The sequence below is a fragment of the Notolepis coatsorum genome (assembly GCF_963971535.1).
Source record: "Notolepis coatsorum genome assembly, chromosome: 5".
In the NCBI taxonomy this organism is placed as follows: domain Eukaryota; kingdom Metazoa; phylum Chordata; class Actinopteri; order Aulopiformes; family Paralepididae; genus Notolepis; species Notolepis coatsorum.
This window is the reverse complement of record NC_140169.1, coordinates 69,101,224-69,117,366: the sequence shown is the minus strand read 5'-3', so window position 1 is coordinate 69,117,366 and position 16,143 is coordinate 69,101,224. Positions and strand designations below refer to the sequence as shown.

Below are 16,143 nucleotides of genomic sequence, written 5' to 3'. Positions count from 1 at the left end.
AGTGCTCAGTGTTTTCTTAGAGGGCCGAACTAAAGCCTCAGTCATGTTCCGAACCAATTATTCCCGGTGTGAACGGCCTACAAGTGAACACAACAGACAGTGAGTACACCCACCACCGTGTGACTGTACACCAGAAGACAGTAAGTATAATGTGAAAGTACACATAACAACGACCAAGAGGTGAGCACGGTCAGACGTCACAAATCATTATTGCCAAGTAGTTTACACATGTACAAGAAATGACTGTCTCTCTCTCTCTCTCCCTCTCTCTCTCTCTCTCTCTCTCTCTCTCTCTCTCTCTCTCTCTCTCTCTCTCTCTCTCTCTCTCTCTCTCTCTTTCCATCTCTCTGTCTGTCTCTCTCTCTCTCTCTCTCTCTCTGTCTGTCTCTCTCTCTTTCTCTCTCTCTTTCTCTCTCTCTCTCTTTTTTTTAACCTGCTATTATTTTATCTCTCTTTCAGGCAAGAAACATCGCAATGGCTGGTCAACAGTTTGCACGCAGCCTCCTCATGGGAGACGGCATATTCTGCTACTACTACAAACTCTTCCAGGTAACTATTTCAAAACCACACAGGGTTGAAGGCTGCGTAGAGATCATTCAATTCACAGGCTTGTACCTCGGCTTTTTCATCTTCCTTACATTTAGAAAGAGATGTGTGACAGTGGCTCAAGGTAGAGTTAGATTCCCGCTCCTCCCGGGCAGCGTATCGAAGTGTCCTTGAGCAAGACACTTAATCCCTAATTGCTCTCGATGAGCAGGTTGGCACCTTGCATGGTCGCCTCTGCCGTCGGTGTGTGAATGTGTGAGTGAATGTGAGGAACAGAATTGTAAAGCGCTTTGGATAAAAGCTGCTATATAAATGCCATTTATATACAATTTATTAAAAAAACTGGACAGAAAAACACTACAAAATCAGACAAATCAAGTCCACGCACTAAAAATAAGATATTTGTATCAACCGTGACGCGTGCCGTTATGCTGGTCTTTCGCTGAACCTCACATCGCCCCCGTTATCGTCACCGTTTTCGTATCTTATCTCTCCATCTTCTAGTCGTTTTTTCACAGCCTCCGCAAGGACAGTCGGCAATTACACGGATGTGAAGTATTCCTACGTTGAGCCACTGTTAAGATTACAATTGATGTGACAATGCTTGACCTTTCACCTCCTACAGTATAAGGAAAGGTAGAATACGGGTTTATATTCCCAGACTAGCGGAGAGAACTTTGGCCCGAGTCTATGGGGTAATGTTATTGTCGTTACATAATCAAACCGGTTGGTTGGAACAGGTACAGCATCTAGTTACTTCTTATTCTTTGATGATATTTTTGCGGCCAACTATGAAGTAGTAGCATTTTGCCTTTGAAGTCTGACCGTGGGAACTACGGTTCTGACTACTCTTAATTGCTCTTGGCGCTACTTGAGCGCCTGCTGCAGTGTTTCAGTGTGTTGACAGAACGTTTTGTTCTGTACGTCATGTCCCTCACCTCTGCTTTCATGCTGGCAAATGTGGACATTTTATTGTCAATATATCGTCCTTCAAAAATAAAGTCTAAAGTCTTTAAGGTCCCCTAAACATGTCTTTGAGGGTTTTTTTTTGCTGGAAAAACAAACTACTCAGAGTATGCATTCTAGCAGCCTCTATACCTCTCTGTTTCAATCCTGTTCTAAATGGGCTGTTTCTGTGCCTGTAATGAGCAAGCTGCTTTTATCGTACAAATACGATAATTATCATACATCTAGTAGTGGTGCGCGAGCCTGTACCGTCGAACGAAATTCTGATCCAACTTTCAGACTAGACGTTGCAGGTTAAATATGACTCAAGATCCAGCAATAGCACAGCAATCTTACCATTAACATTTTTGTCAGAAACATAATTTTAGGTTAAACTAAAAAGAGAAGATGTATGCGCACACCATCTTGTACACACACATTTTATGTGGTCTCGTTTCAAGAGGGAGGGTTCTTGTCACAGCTGAACTGCAGAAAAGGCACAATTCACATATTTAACATTTTCTCAGTGTTGGGACAACCCCTCATTCTGTAAAAAACAAATGCAACACACAGGAAAAGGCCATTTTTACTGTAGACCCCCTTTTAAAAGAAATACATCCATCATACAGGAAGCACCATTGTTTTTATTCAGCATTCAATCATAACTACTTTGCACTGTAACATTTCCTTTGATGCTTCCTGGTTTCCTATACTGTAACAAAATTATCCTTTTAAATGTCAGACATTAAGACAAGTACAAATATGGTTGAATATATCTGAATATATAATTAGGGTTGGGCACCGAGAACCGGTTCTGGAACCGGAAGTAACATTTTTTTTTTGTCACTCAAACCTGTGGTAAACCTCATATTTTTATATTAAGAGGTAATTATATAGTTTACACTGTTTATTTTTCTCATATTTCTCATATAAGCTGTGGGGTCATCTGACCCCTTCCGGCGGGAATCAGTGACATTTTCTCCATGGCTGTTCTAGTGTTAATGTGTCTCTGTGTGGGTCACTGTTCTCTAACATGTCCTTAATGTGTCTCTGTGTGGGTCACTGTTCTCTAACACGTCCTTAATGTGTCTCTGTGCGGGTCACTGTTCTCTAACATGTCCTTAATGTGTCTCTGTGCGGGTCACTGTTCTCTAACATGTCCTTAATGTGTCTCTGTGCGGGTCACTGTTCTCTAACATGTCCTTAATGTGTCTCTGTGTGGGTCACTGTTCTCTAACATGTCCTTAATGTGTCTCTGTGCGGGTCACTGTTCTCTAACATGTCCTTAATGTGTCTCTGTGCGGGTCACTGTTCTCTAACATGTCCTTAATGTGTCTCTGTGTGGGTCACTGTTCTCTAACATGTCCTTAATGTGTCTCTGTGCGGGTCACTGTTCTCTAACATGTCCTTAATGTGTCTCTGTGCGGGTCACTGTTCTCTAACATGTCCTTAATGTGTCTCTGTGTGGGTCACTGTTCTCTAACACGTCCTTAATGTGTCTCTGTGTGGGTCACTGTTCTCTAACATGTCCTTAATGTGTCTCTGTGTGGGTCACTGTTCTCTAACACGTCCTTAATGTGTCTCTGTGCGGGTCACTGTTCTCTAACATGTCCTTAATGTGTCTCTGTGTGGGTCACTGTTCTCTAACACGTCCTTAATGTGTCTCTGTGTGGGTCACTGTTCTCTAACATGTCCTTAATGTGTCTCTGTGTGGGTCACTGTTCTCTAACATGTCCTTAATGTGTCTCTGTGTGGGTCACTGTTCTCTAACATGTCCTTAATGTGTCTCTGTGCGGGTCACTGTTCTCTAACATGTCCTTAATGTGTCTCTGTGTGGGTCACTGTTCTCTAACATGTCCTTAATGTGTCTCTGTGTGGGTCACTGTTCTCTAACATGTCCTTAATGTGTCTCTGTGCGGGTCACTGTTCTCTAACATGTCCGTGTCTCTGTGCGGGTCACTGTTCTCTAACATGTCCTTAATGTGTCTCTGTGTGGGTCACTGTTCTCTAACACGTCCTTAATGTGTCTCTGTGCGGGTCACTGTTCTCTAACACGTCCTTAATGTGTCTCTGTGTGGGTCACTGTTCTCTAACACGTCCTTAATGTGTCTCTGTGCGGGTCACTGTTCTCTAACATGTCCTTAATGTGTCTCTGTGCGGGTCACTGTTCTCTAACATGTCCTTAATGTGTCTCTGTGTGGGTCACTGTTCTCTAACACGTCCTTAATGTGTCTCTGCGCGGGTCACTGTTCTCTAACACGTCCTTAATGTGTCTCTGTGTGGGTCACTGTTCTCTAACATGTCCTTAATGTGTCTCTGTGTGGGTCACTGTTCTCTAACATGTCCTTAATGTGTCTCTGTGCGGGTCACTGTTCTCTAACATGTCCTTAATGTGTCTCTCAGCGGGTCACTGTTCTCTAACATGTCCGTGTATCTGTGCGGGTCACTGTTCTCTAACATGTCCTTAATGTGTCTCTGTGTGGGTCACTGTTCTCTAACATGTCCTTAATGTGTCTCTGTGCGGGTCACTGTTCTCTAACATGTCCTTAATGTGTCTCTGTGTGGGTCACTGTTCTCTAACATGTCCTTAATGTGTCTCTGTGTGGGTCACTGTTCTCTAACATGTCCTTAATGTGTCTCTGTGTGGGTCACTGTTCTCTAACATGTCCTTAATGTGTCTCTGAGTGGGTCACTGTTCTCTAACATGTCCTTAATGTGTCTCTGTGTGGGTCACTGTTCTCTAACACGTCCTTAATGTGTCTCTGTGTGGGTCACTGTTCTCTAACACGTCCTTAATGTGTCTCTGTGTGGGTCACTGTTCTCTAACATGTCCTTAATGTGTCTCTGTGCGGGTCACTGTTCTCTAACATGTCCTTAATGTGTCTCTGTGTGGGTCACTGTTCTCTAACATGTCCTTAATGTGTCTCTGTGCGGGTCACTGTTCTCTAACATGTCCTTAATGTGTCTCTGTGTGGGTCACTGTTCTCTAACATGTCCTTAATGTGTCTCTGTGCGGGTCACTGTTCTCTAACATGTCCTTAATGTGTCTCTGTGTGGGTCACTGTTCTCTAACATGTCCTTAATGTGTCTCTGTGTGGGTCACTGTTCTCTAACACGTCCTTAATGTGTCTCTGTGTGGGTCACTGTTCTCTAACATGTCCTTAATGTGTCTCTGTGCGGGTCACTGTTCTCTAACATGTCCTTAATGTGTCTCTGTGTGGGTCACTGTTCTCTAACATGTCCTTAATGTGTCTCTGTGTGGGTCACTGTTCTCTAACATGTCCTTAATGTGTCTCTGTGCGGGTCACTGTTCTCTAACATGTCCTTAATGTGTCTCTGTGTGGGTCACTGTTCTCTAACATGTCCTTAATGTGTCTCTGTGTGGGTCACTGTTCTCTAACATGTCCTTAATGTGTCTCTGTGCGGGTCACTGTTCTCTAACATGTCCTTAATGTGTCTCTGTGTGGGTCACTGTTCTCTAACATGTCCTTAATGTGTCTCTGTGCGGGTCACTGTTCTCTAACATGTCCGTGTCTCTGTGTGGGTCACTGTTCTCTAACACGTCCTTAATGTGTCTCTGTGTGGGTCACTGTTCTCTAACATGTCCTTAATGTGTCTCTGTGCGGGTCACTGTTCTCTAACATGTCCTTAATGTGTCTCTGTGTGGGTCACTGTTCTCTAACACGTCCTTAATGTGTCTCTGTGTGGGTCACTGTTCTCTAACATGTCCTTAATGTGTCTCTGTGCGGGTCACTGTTCTCTAACATGTCCTTAATGTGTCTCTGTGTGGGTCACTGTTCTCTAACATGTCCTTAATGTGTCTCTGTGCGGGTCACTGTTCTCTAACATGTCCTTAATGTGTCTCTCAGCGGGTCACTGTTCTCTAACATGTCCGTGTCTCTGTGCGGGTCACTGTTCTCTAACATGTCCTTAATGTGTCTCTGTGTGGGTCACTGTTCTCTAACATGTCCTTAATGTGTCTCTGTGCGGGTCACTGTTCTCTAACATGTCCTTAATGTGTCTCTGTGTGGGTCACTGTTCTCTAACATGTCCTTAATGTGTCTCTGTGTGGGTCACTGTTCTCTAACATGTCCTTAATGTGTCTCTGTGTGGGTCACTGTTCTCTAACATGTCCTTAATGTGTCTCTGAGTGGGTCACTGTTCTCTAACATGTCCTTAATGTGTCTCTGTGTGGGTCACTGTTCTCTAACACGTCCTTAATGTGTCTCTGTGTGGGTCACTGTTCTCTAACACGTCCTTAATGTGTCTCTGTGTGGGTCACTGTTCTCTAACATGTCCTTAATGTGTCTCTGTGCGGGTCACTGTTCTCTAACATGTCCTTAATGTGTCTCTGTGTGGGTCACTGTTCTCTAACATGTCCTTAATGTGTCTCTGTGCGGGTCACTGTTCTCTAACATGTCCTTAATGTGTCTCTGTGTGGGTCACTGTTCTCTAACATGTCCTTAATGTGTCTCTGTGCGGGTCACTGTTCTCTAACATGTCCTTAATGTGTCTCTGTGTGGGTCACTGTTCTCTAACATGTCCTTAATGTGTCTCTGTGTGGGTCACTGTTCTCTAACACGTCCTTAATGTGTCTCTGTGTGGGTCACTGTTCTCTAACATGTCCTTAATGTGTCTCTGTGCGGGTCACTGTTCTCTAACATGTCCTTAATGTGTCTCTGTGTGGGTCACTGTTCTCTAACATGTCCTTAATGTGTCTCTGTGTGGGTCACTGTTCTCTAACATGTCCTTAATGTGTCTCTGTGCGGGTCACTGTTCTCTAACATGTCCTTAATGTGTCTCTGTGTGGGTCACTGTTCTCTAACATGTCCTTAATGTGTCTCTGTGTGGGTCACTGTTCTCTAACATGTCCTTAATGTGTCTCTGTGCGGGTCACTGTTCTCTAACATGTCCTTAATGTGTCTCTGTGTGGGTCACTGTTCTCTAACATGTCCTTAATGTGTCTCTGTGCGGGTCACTGTTCTCTAACATGTCCGTGTCTCTGTGTGGGTCACTGTTCTCTAACACGTCCTTAATGTGTCTCTGTGTGGGTCACTGTTCTCTAACATGTCCTTAATGTGTCTCTGTGCGGGTCACTGTTCTCTAACATGTCCTTAATGTGTCTCTGTGTGGGTCACTGTTCTCTAACACGTCCTTAATGTGTCTCTGTGTGGGTCACTGTTCTCTAACATGTCCTTAATGTGTCTCTGTGCGGGTCACTGTTCTCTAACATGTCCTTAATGTGTCTCTGTGTGGGTCACTGTTCTCTAACATGTCCTTAATGTGTCTCTGTGTGGGTCACTGTTCTCTAACATGTCCTTAATGTGTCTCTGTGTGGGTCACTGTTCTCTAACATGTCCTTAATGTGTCTCTGTGCGGGTCACTGTTCTCTAACATGTCCTTAATGTGTCTCTGTGCGGGTCACTGTTCTCTAACATGTCCTTAATGTGTCTCTGTGTGGGTCACTGTTCTCTAACATGTCCTTAATGTGTCTCTGTGTGGGTCACTGTTCTCTAACATGTCCTTAATGTGTCTCTGTGTGGGTCACTGTTCTCTAACATGTCCTTAATGTGTCTCTGTGTGGGTCACTGTTCTCTAACACGTCCTTAATGTGTCTCTGTGTGGGTCACTGTTCTCTAACACGTCCTTAATGTGTCTCTGTGCGGGTCACTGTTCTCTAACATGTCCTTAATGTGTCTCTGTGCGGGTCACTGTTCTCTAACACGTCCTTAATGTGTCTCTGTGCGGGTCACTGTTCTCTAACATGTCCTTAATGTGTCTCTGTGTGGGTCACTGTTCTCTAACACGTCCTTAATGTGTCTCTGTGCGGGTCACTGTTCTCTAACATGTCCTTAATGTGTCTCTGTGTGGGTCACTGTTCTCTAACATGTCCTTAATGTGTCTCTGTGTGGGTCACTGTTCTCTAACATGTCCTTAATGTGTCTCTGTGTGGGTCACTGTTCTCTAACACGTCCTTAATGTGTCTCTGCGCGGGTCACTGTTCTCTAACACGTCCTTAATGTGTCTCTGTGTGGGTCACTGTTCTCTAACATGTCCTTAATGTGTCTCTGTGTGGGTCACTGTTCTCTAACATGTCCTTAATGTGTCTCTGTGTGGGTCACTGTTCTCTAACATGTCCTTAATGTGTCTCTGTGTGGGTCACTGTTCTCTAACATGTCCTTAATGTGTCTCTGTGCGGGTCACTGTTCTCTAACATGTCCTTAATGTGTCTCTGTGTGGGTCACTGTTCTTTAACATGTCCTTAATGTGTCTCTGTGCGGGTCACTGTTCTCTAACATGTCCTTAATGTGTCTCTGTGTGGGTCACTGTTCTCTAACACGTCCTTAATGTGTCTCTGTGTGGGTCACTGTTCTCTAACATGTCCTTAATGTGTCTCTGTGTGGGTCACTGTTGCTCTAACATGTCCTTAATGTGTCTCTGTGTGGGTCACTGTTCTCTAACATGTCCTTAATGTGTCTCTGTGTGGGTCACTGTTCTCTAACATGTCCTTAATGTGTCTCTGTGTGGGTCACTGTTCTCTAACACGTCCTTAATGTGTCTCTGTGTGGGTCACTGTTCTCTAACATGTCCGTGTCTCTGTGCGGGTCACTGTTCTCTAACACGTCCTTAATGTGTCTCTGTGTGGGTCACTGTTCTCTAACATGTCCTTAATGTGTCTCTGTGTGGGTCACTGTTCTCTAACATGTCCTTAATGTGTCTCTGTGTGGGTCACTGTTCTCTAACATGTCCTTAATGTGTCTCTGTGTGGGTCACTGTTCTCTAACATGTCCTTAATGTGTCTCTGTGTGGGTCACTGTTCTCTAACACGTCCTTAATGTGTCTCTGTGTGGGTCACTGTTCTCTAACACGTCCTTAATGTGTCTCTGTGCGGGTCACTGTTCTCTAACATGTCCTTAATGTGTCTCTGTGCGGGTCACTGTTCTCTAACATGTCCTTAATGTGTCTCTGTGTGGGTCACTGTTCTCTAACATGTCCTTAATGTGTCTCTGTGCGGGTCACTGTTCTCTAACATGTCCTTAATGTGTCTCTGTGCGGGTCACTGTTCTCTAACATGTCCTTAATGTGTCTCTGTGCGGGTCACTGTTCTCTAACATGTCCTTAATGTGTCTCTGTGTGGGTCACTGTTCTCTAACATGTCCTTAATGTGTCTCTGTGCGGGTCACTGTTCTCTAACATGTCCTTAATGTGTCTCTGTGTGGGTCACTGTTCTTTAACATGTCCGTGTCTCTGTGCGGGTCACTGTTCTTTAACATGTCCATGTCTCTGTGCGGGTCACTGTTGCTCCTGCAGGGGTACGCTAAGCTCCAGGTCTCAGAGCCACAGATCCGCGAGGGCATGGAGAAGGTGGAGCAGCCCGCTGACGACCTGTTCCCGTGTTACTGTCACAGAATGAGGGTAAGGGCCGCGCTCTAAGCTTAGAAAACAAATGTTATTAATCAAACCTTTTTGTATTTGTTGATTCCCCTCCCATATCAAAAGTATACTGTTACATTATATACCCTTGAATTTGCCCCTCAGTGATTTAAATCAACAGTAAATGATGGTAATTTCGGCCTCGGACAGTCATTCATACCAGCGGCCATCAGGCTCCAGTGGGCAGGGACTGCTGCCAGACATCCAACTACTAGGAATTAGGGATGTCCGATATTATCGGCCGATATTGGCATTAAAATGTGATATCGGAAATTATCGGTATCGGTTAAAAAAAATTTAAATAAAATACACTTTATTTTCTCTTTTTTTTTTACATTTATTTAACCTTTATTTACCCAGGCAAGCAAGTAAGAACAAATTCTGATTTTATTTATTGTCAAAAGTATGCATAATGTTGTGTTAATTCCACGACAAGAGATATGTAATGTTAATTACCTGAAATTATTCAGTTTCTTGGGGGGGGGGGAGAAACCCTGCATATATCGGTATCGGTTGATATCGGTTGATATCGGTATCGGAAATTAAGAGTTGGACAATATCGGTAAAAAAGTAGGGATGCACGATATTGATTTTTTTGACACCGATACCGATAACTTTATGCTCCTCAATGCCGATACCGATAACCGATATTTATTGTATTATTACATTTTTTTTAATGTATATTTTCTTTTGATCACATTTTTTTTTTCAACATGAAACAAAACATATCACAATACAATAATAATACATAAAAAGACTTCCCAGGACAATAACTTAACACCAACTTAAATGTATATTCCTGTAGTTTTGACCTAACCAGACAACAGAAACAAAAGCCAAGACAACAGTTGACTGATAAAGTGACCATATTTATTTTTCCAAATGAAAATTCACAATCCGTCAACAACTTATAATACATCAAACCTAAGACGCTCGAAGCTTTTTGTTCTTCTTTTTTCAAAGCGGAGCCTTGAAAAAAAGGCTTTGAGTGGACACAGCCCTGCAACATCACCACCGCCACGGTGTTAAAAGCCCACGACGACGGCGCGAGCACGCTTGTACCTATTGACGAGTCGTTTGCTAAATTAAAGAAGTTTGACAGAAATGACCCAAGGGCTCAAGCCGCTAGCTTTTAAGCAGTCCTTGGTGGTGCAAATTAACCTGGCTACTATGGAGCAATAAGTTACTGCGTTCAACTGAGGGTTGCATCACAGCCATGAAAGGGGCTAGCTTTGCTTAGCTCCTCGCGTCGTCGTAGGCTTCTAAGTTAACACAATAACACACCATCGTAGCGGTGGTGATGCCGCAGGTGACCCGTCAGGCTGGATGTATTACAAGTTGTTGCCCTTTTCCCTCCTCGTGGAACTTCTGCATTGCATTTATTACAAATAGCAAGCAAACTTTTTCCTCTGAAACTATTGCGAGTACCGACGCGGCCATCTTTGTTGTTGACGTCCGCGCTGCTTCAAGAAACTTACGTGGCTACGTCACAGCCAAGAAAGGGAGAGCTGGATTTGTGTAAAACGCCCTGTTCCTAAACCACACGCTATCAGTCGTACCACAGTACTGGTAAAACGGGAGGAGCCTACAGACAAAACAAACGCACTTCATTCCAATTCACCCACACCGCATTTTTTTTAACCAAAAAATATATTATATTATCGGAGCTATTAATAACGTTATCGGATTTATCGGGATGATGTCATAATTTCTGATATCGGCCCGATAATTATCGGCCCGATAATTATCGTGCATCCCTATAAAAAAGCCAATATCGAACATCCCTACTAGGAACCTAAAAGGACAATATACTACCTTATGCATACCACACTTTATGTGAATACTGTATACTTCATCAGATCATATATTTAGCATTTAGCATTTTAGCATTTAGCATTTTTTGATTATATATTAGATTAGATTTAGATGATTGGATTATTAGATTATATATTGCATATATTTAGCTTTTAGCATTTAGTTATTTTTTCAGATTATATATTAGATTAGATTTAGATTATTGGATTATTAGATCATATATTGTAACAATTTATTGTAGGGCAAATATAACAGAGGGCATACATACCCTCATCTCGCACCTTGTTGCCCATAATATGCACATGTCCAGAGTTAATTATATTAATTTGTTATATTGTTTACACTGCTTTTTTTCTTTTTACTACCTGTACCTCCCCTCCCCCATGCTGCTATGATGCCTGAATTTCCCCAATGGGATTAATAAAGGAATATCTTATCTTATGTTAATTTAATAATAATAATAATAATAATAATAATAATAATAATAATAATAATAATAATAATAATAATAATAATAATAATAATAATAATAATAATAGATCAAATTTATATAGCGCCTTTCATAGAACCCAAGGTCGCTTTACAATCAGGACCAAAAATAGGGCAAGGAAAGTAGGGGGGGAGGGGGAAGAGGGGATGAGGGAAAGTAGGGGATAATGGACCTAATTTAATCTAAAACTAACTGATGGGGAAAGCCATCAAAAGAGTTACATTTTGATTTATTGCTCAGATCCCATTGTTTTGTTTGGCATTTAACATAATTATTTTAATGTGGCCAAGATCAGATTCCAGATTCTTCCACAATGAGGATGGAAGTAAACATGGAGGACACTGCACTGAAGTCACTATTGATGGTTTAAAGTTGATGTGCGGTGGAGGCCGATTCACGAGCAGATGATAACGGAAGCGAGGAGATGAGAGAGAGATATTTCTTCTTTCAATCTGCTTTCAAACACGGACAGGTTATGAAATGTTCCCACAAGTTTTGCTTGTATAGAAGTATCACTCCCTAATACTTAGGAGGTAAACTCCCCACTCGCCCTCCCTGACCACCTCCATCACAGCTGTCTTCATGTCTGTATCCACTGACCACCTCCTCCATCACAGCTGTCTTCATGTCTGTATCCACTGACCACCTCCATCACAGCTGTCTTCATGTCTGTATCCACTGACCACCTCCATCACAGCTGTCTTCATGTCTGTATCCACTGACCACCTCCTCCATCACAGCTGTCTTCATATCTGTATCCACTGACCACCTCCATCACAGCTGTCTTCATGTCTGTATCCACTGACCACCTCCGTCACAGCTGTCTTCATGTCTGTATCCACTGACCACCTCCATCACAGCTGTCTTCATGTCTGTATCCACTGACCACCTCCATCACAGCTGTCTTCATGTCTGTATCCACTGACCACCTCCATCACAGCTGTCTTCATGTCTGTATCCACTGACCGCCTCCATCACAGCTGTCTTCATGACTGTATCCACTGACCACCTCCATCACAGCTGTCCTCATGTCTGTATCCACTGACCACCTCCATCACAGCTGTCTTCATGTCTGTATCCACTGACCACCTCCATCACAGCTGTCTTCATGTCTGTATCCACTGACCACCTCCATCACAGCTGTCTTCATGTCTGTATCCACTGACCACCTCCATCACAGCTGTCTTCATGTCTGTATCCACTGACCACCTCCATCACAGCTGTCTTCATGTCTGTATCCACTGACCACCTCCTCCATCACAGCTGTCTTCATATCTGTATCTACTGACCACCTCCATCACAGCTGTCTTCATGTCTGTATCCACTGACCACCTCCATCACAGCTGTCTTCATGTCTGTATCCACTGACCACCTCCATCACAGCTGTCTTCATGTCTGTATCCACTGACCACCTCCATCACAGCTGTCTTCATGTCTGTATCCACTGACCACCTCCATCACAGCTGTCTTCATGTCTGTATCCACTGACCGCCTCCATCACAGCTGTCTTCATGACTGTATCCACTGACCACCTCCATCACAGCTGTCTTCATGTCTGTATCCACTGACCACCTCCATCACAGCTGTCTTCATGTCTGTATCCACTGACCACCTCCATCACAGCTGTCTTCATGTCTGTATCCACTGACCACCTCCATCACAGCTGTCTTCATGTCTGTATCCACTGACCACCTCCATCACAGCTGTCTTCATGTCTGTATCCACTGACCACCACCTCCATCACAGCTGTCTTCATGCCTGTATCCACTGACCACCTCCATCACAGCTGTCTTCATGTCTGTATCCACTGACCACCACCTCCATCACAGCTGTCTTCATGTCTGTATCCACTGACCACCTCCATCACAGCTGTCTTCATGTCTGTATCCACTGACCACCTCCATCACAGCTGTCTCCATGTCTGTATCCACTGACCACCTCCATCACAGCTATCTTCATGTCTGTATCCACTGACCACCTCCATCACAGCTGTCTTCATGTCTGTATCCACTGACCACCTCCATCACAGCTGTCTTCATGTCTGTATCCACTGACCACCTCCATCACAGCTGTCTTCATGTCTGTATCCACTGACCACCTCCATCACAGCTGTCTTCATGTCTGTATCCACTGACCACCTCCTCCATCACAGCTGTCTTCATGTCTGTATCCACTGACCACCTCCTCCATCACAGCTGTCTTCATGTCTGTATCCACTGACCACCTCCATCACAGCTGTCTTCATGTCTGTATCCACTGACCACCTCCATCACAGCTGTCTTCATGTCTGTATCCACTGACCACCTCCATCACAGCTGTCTTCATGTCTGTATCCACTGACCACCTCCATCACAGCTGTCTTCATGTCTGTATCCACTGACCACCTCCATCACAGCTGTCTTCATGTCTGTATCCACTGACCACCTCCATCACAGCTGTCTTCATGTCTGTATCCACTGACCACCTCCATCACAGCTGTCTTCATGTCTGTATCCACTGACCACCTCCATCACAGCTGTCTTCATGTCTGTATCCACTGACCACCTCCATCACAGCTGTCTTCATGTCTGTATCCACTGACCACCTCCATCACAGCTGTCTTCATGTCTGTATCCACTGACCACCTCCATCACAGCTGTCTTCATGTCTGTATCCACTGACCACCTCCATCACAGCTGTCTTCATGTCTGTATTCCCTGACCACCTCCATCACAGCTGTCTTCATGTCTGTATCCACTGACCACCTCCATCACAGCTGTCTTCATGTCTGTATCCACTGACCACCTCCATCACAGCTGTCGTCATGTCTGTATCCACTGACCACCTCCATCACAGCTGTCTTCATGTCTGTATCCACTGACCACCTCCATCACAGCTGTCTTCATGTCTGTATCCACTGACCACCACCTCCATCACAGCTGTCTTCATGTCTGTATCCACTGACCACCTCCATCACAGCTGTCTTCATGTCTGTATCCACTGACCACCTCCATCACAGCTGTCTTCATGTCTGTATCCACTGACCGCCTCCATCACAGCTGTCTTCATGTCTGTATCCACTGACCACCTCCATCACAGCTGTCTTCATGTCTGTATCCACTGACCACCTCCATCACAGCTGTCTTCATGTCTGTATCCACTGACCACCTCCATCACAGCTGTCTTCATGTCTGTATCCACTGACCACCTCCATCACAGCTGTCTTCATGTCTGTATCCACTGACCACCTCCATCACAGCTGTCTTCATGTCTGTATCCACTGACCACCACCTCCATCACAGCTGTCTTCATGTCTGTATCCACTGACCACCTCCATCACAGCTGTCTTCATGTCTGTATCCACTGACCACCTCCATCACAGCTGTCTTCATGTCTGTATCCACTGACCGCCTCCATCACAGCTGTCTTCATGTCTGTATCCACTGACCACCTCCATCACAGCTGTCTTCATGTCTGTATCCACTGACCACCTCCATCACAGCTGTCTTCATGTCTGTATCCACTGACCACCTCCATCACAGCTGTCTTCATGTCTGTATCCACTGACCACCTCCATCACAGCTGTCTTCATGTCTGTATCCACTGACCACCACCTCCATCACAGCTGTCTTCATGTCTGTATCCACTGACCACCTCCATCACAGCTGTCTTCATGTCTGTATCCACTGACCACCACCTCCATCACAGCTGTCCTCATGTCTGTATTCACGGAGACTCACGCCGGTTTAGGCCGCATTGCAAAATATCTGACCTATATCTGATTCAGGACCACATATGAAAGTGGCCCAATCAGAATGGAAAAGATCAGATTCCATGTGATTTGTGCTGTCCACACTGTTATGAAATAATCAGATCTGAGTCATATATGAGCAATATGAGAACATCTGATTTGGGCCACTTTCACCTGCAGTCTGAAAGTAGCCATGTCTCCCTCGTGACCTTCTTAATAACTGTGTAAACATCCATCATCCTCCCCTTATACACCAAGTATTCATATGATGCTTCTATGAACTTCTTCTGAACGGGTCTAAATTACTTTTTAAGTATCCTTTATTTTTTATTATTATTATAACATTTGGAAAGAGGGATGATTGATTGATTGATTGATTGATTGATTGATTGATTGATTGATTGATTGATTGATTGAAAACTTTATTAACAGATTGCAGAATGGGTACAATACAGTACAGCTCAATACACACAATTGTTAAGGGGATGCAGACCAGAGAAAGACTTTCATCTTGTTTAAATCAGGGTCCCCCATTTTCAATTCATCAGGACATATATGACATACATGACATACAGATAGTCAGTACTGCTACATCTATACATTTATGACATACCAGATTTGCAAATACAGTACTGTTTGTGATACAGAAGGAGTCAAGAAAAGGGAGTATATACATTTGACATAGAAACTGTACATTGGAGGAGGTTGGGTGGGGTTGTGTGGGGGGGGGTTGGGTACATTGGGATATTGACAAACATACTGGGTAATTTACATTGGAGGTGGTTGGGGGGGGGGAGAAACACTGTATAAACAAGCAAAACTGTACATTGAGGGGGGGGAGGAGACACTGTACAAACAAGCAAAATTGTACATTGGACTATTGACAAAACCATACTAGGTAAATGACTGTACATTGGAGGGGGTTGGGTTAGGATATTTACAGGGGCCAGTTTTGAATTGCAGTCTCCCGTAGGTGTCCCTTGAGAGTGGTTTTGAAAGTGGGTAGTGATCCACATTCCTTTACAGCTTTGGGTAGGGCGTTCCACATTGATGTGGCATAATTGCAAAACGTGTTTAGTCCCTTATTTGAGCCGAATCTGGGTTTAACATGATTTGTGGAGCTCCCTCTGGTGTTGTGATCGTGGTATTCACTGACCTTTGGGAAGTATTTTGACATGTACAT

General features: G+C 44.0%; 1 protein-coding gene across 2 annotated transcripts in view; it reads left to right on the top strand.

Annotated features, from left to right (window-relative positions):
- The window catches only part of poglut2 (protein O-glucosyltransferase 2), a 126,683-nt gene that overhangs the window by 85,176 nt on the left and 25,364 nt on the right, over positions 1 to 16,143 (top strand). For both annotated transcript variants that reach the window (XM_084313760.1, XM_084313759.1), the window contains exons 8-9: positions 460 to 549; positions 8,803 to 8,907. In XM_084313760.1, the coding sequence (XP_084169886.1) occupies positions 460 to 549; positions 8,803 to 8,907 (195 nt within the window). The remainder of the gene's footprint in view (positions 1 to 459; positions 550 to 8,802; positions 8,908 to 16,143) is intronic.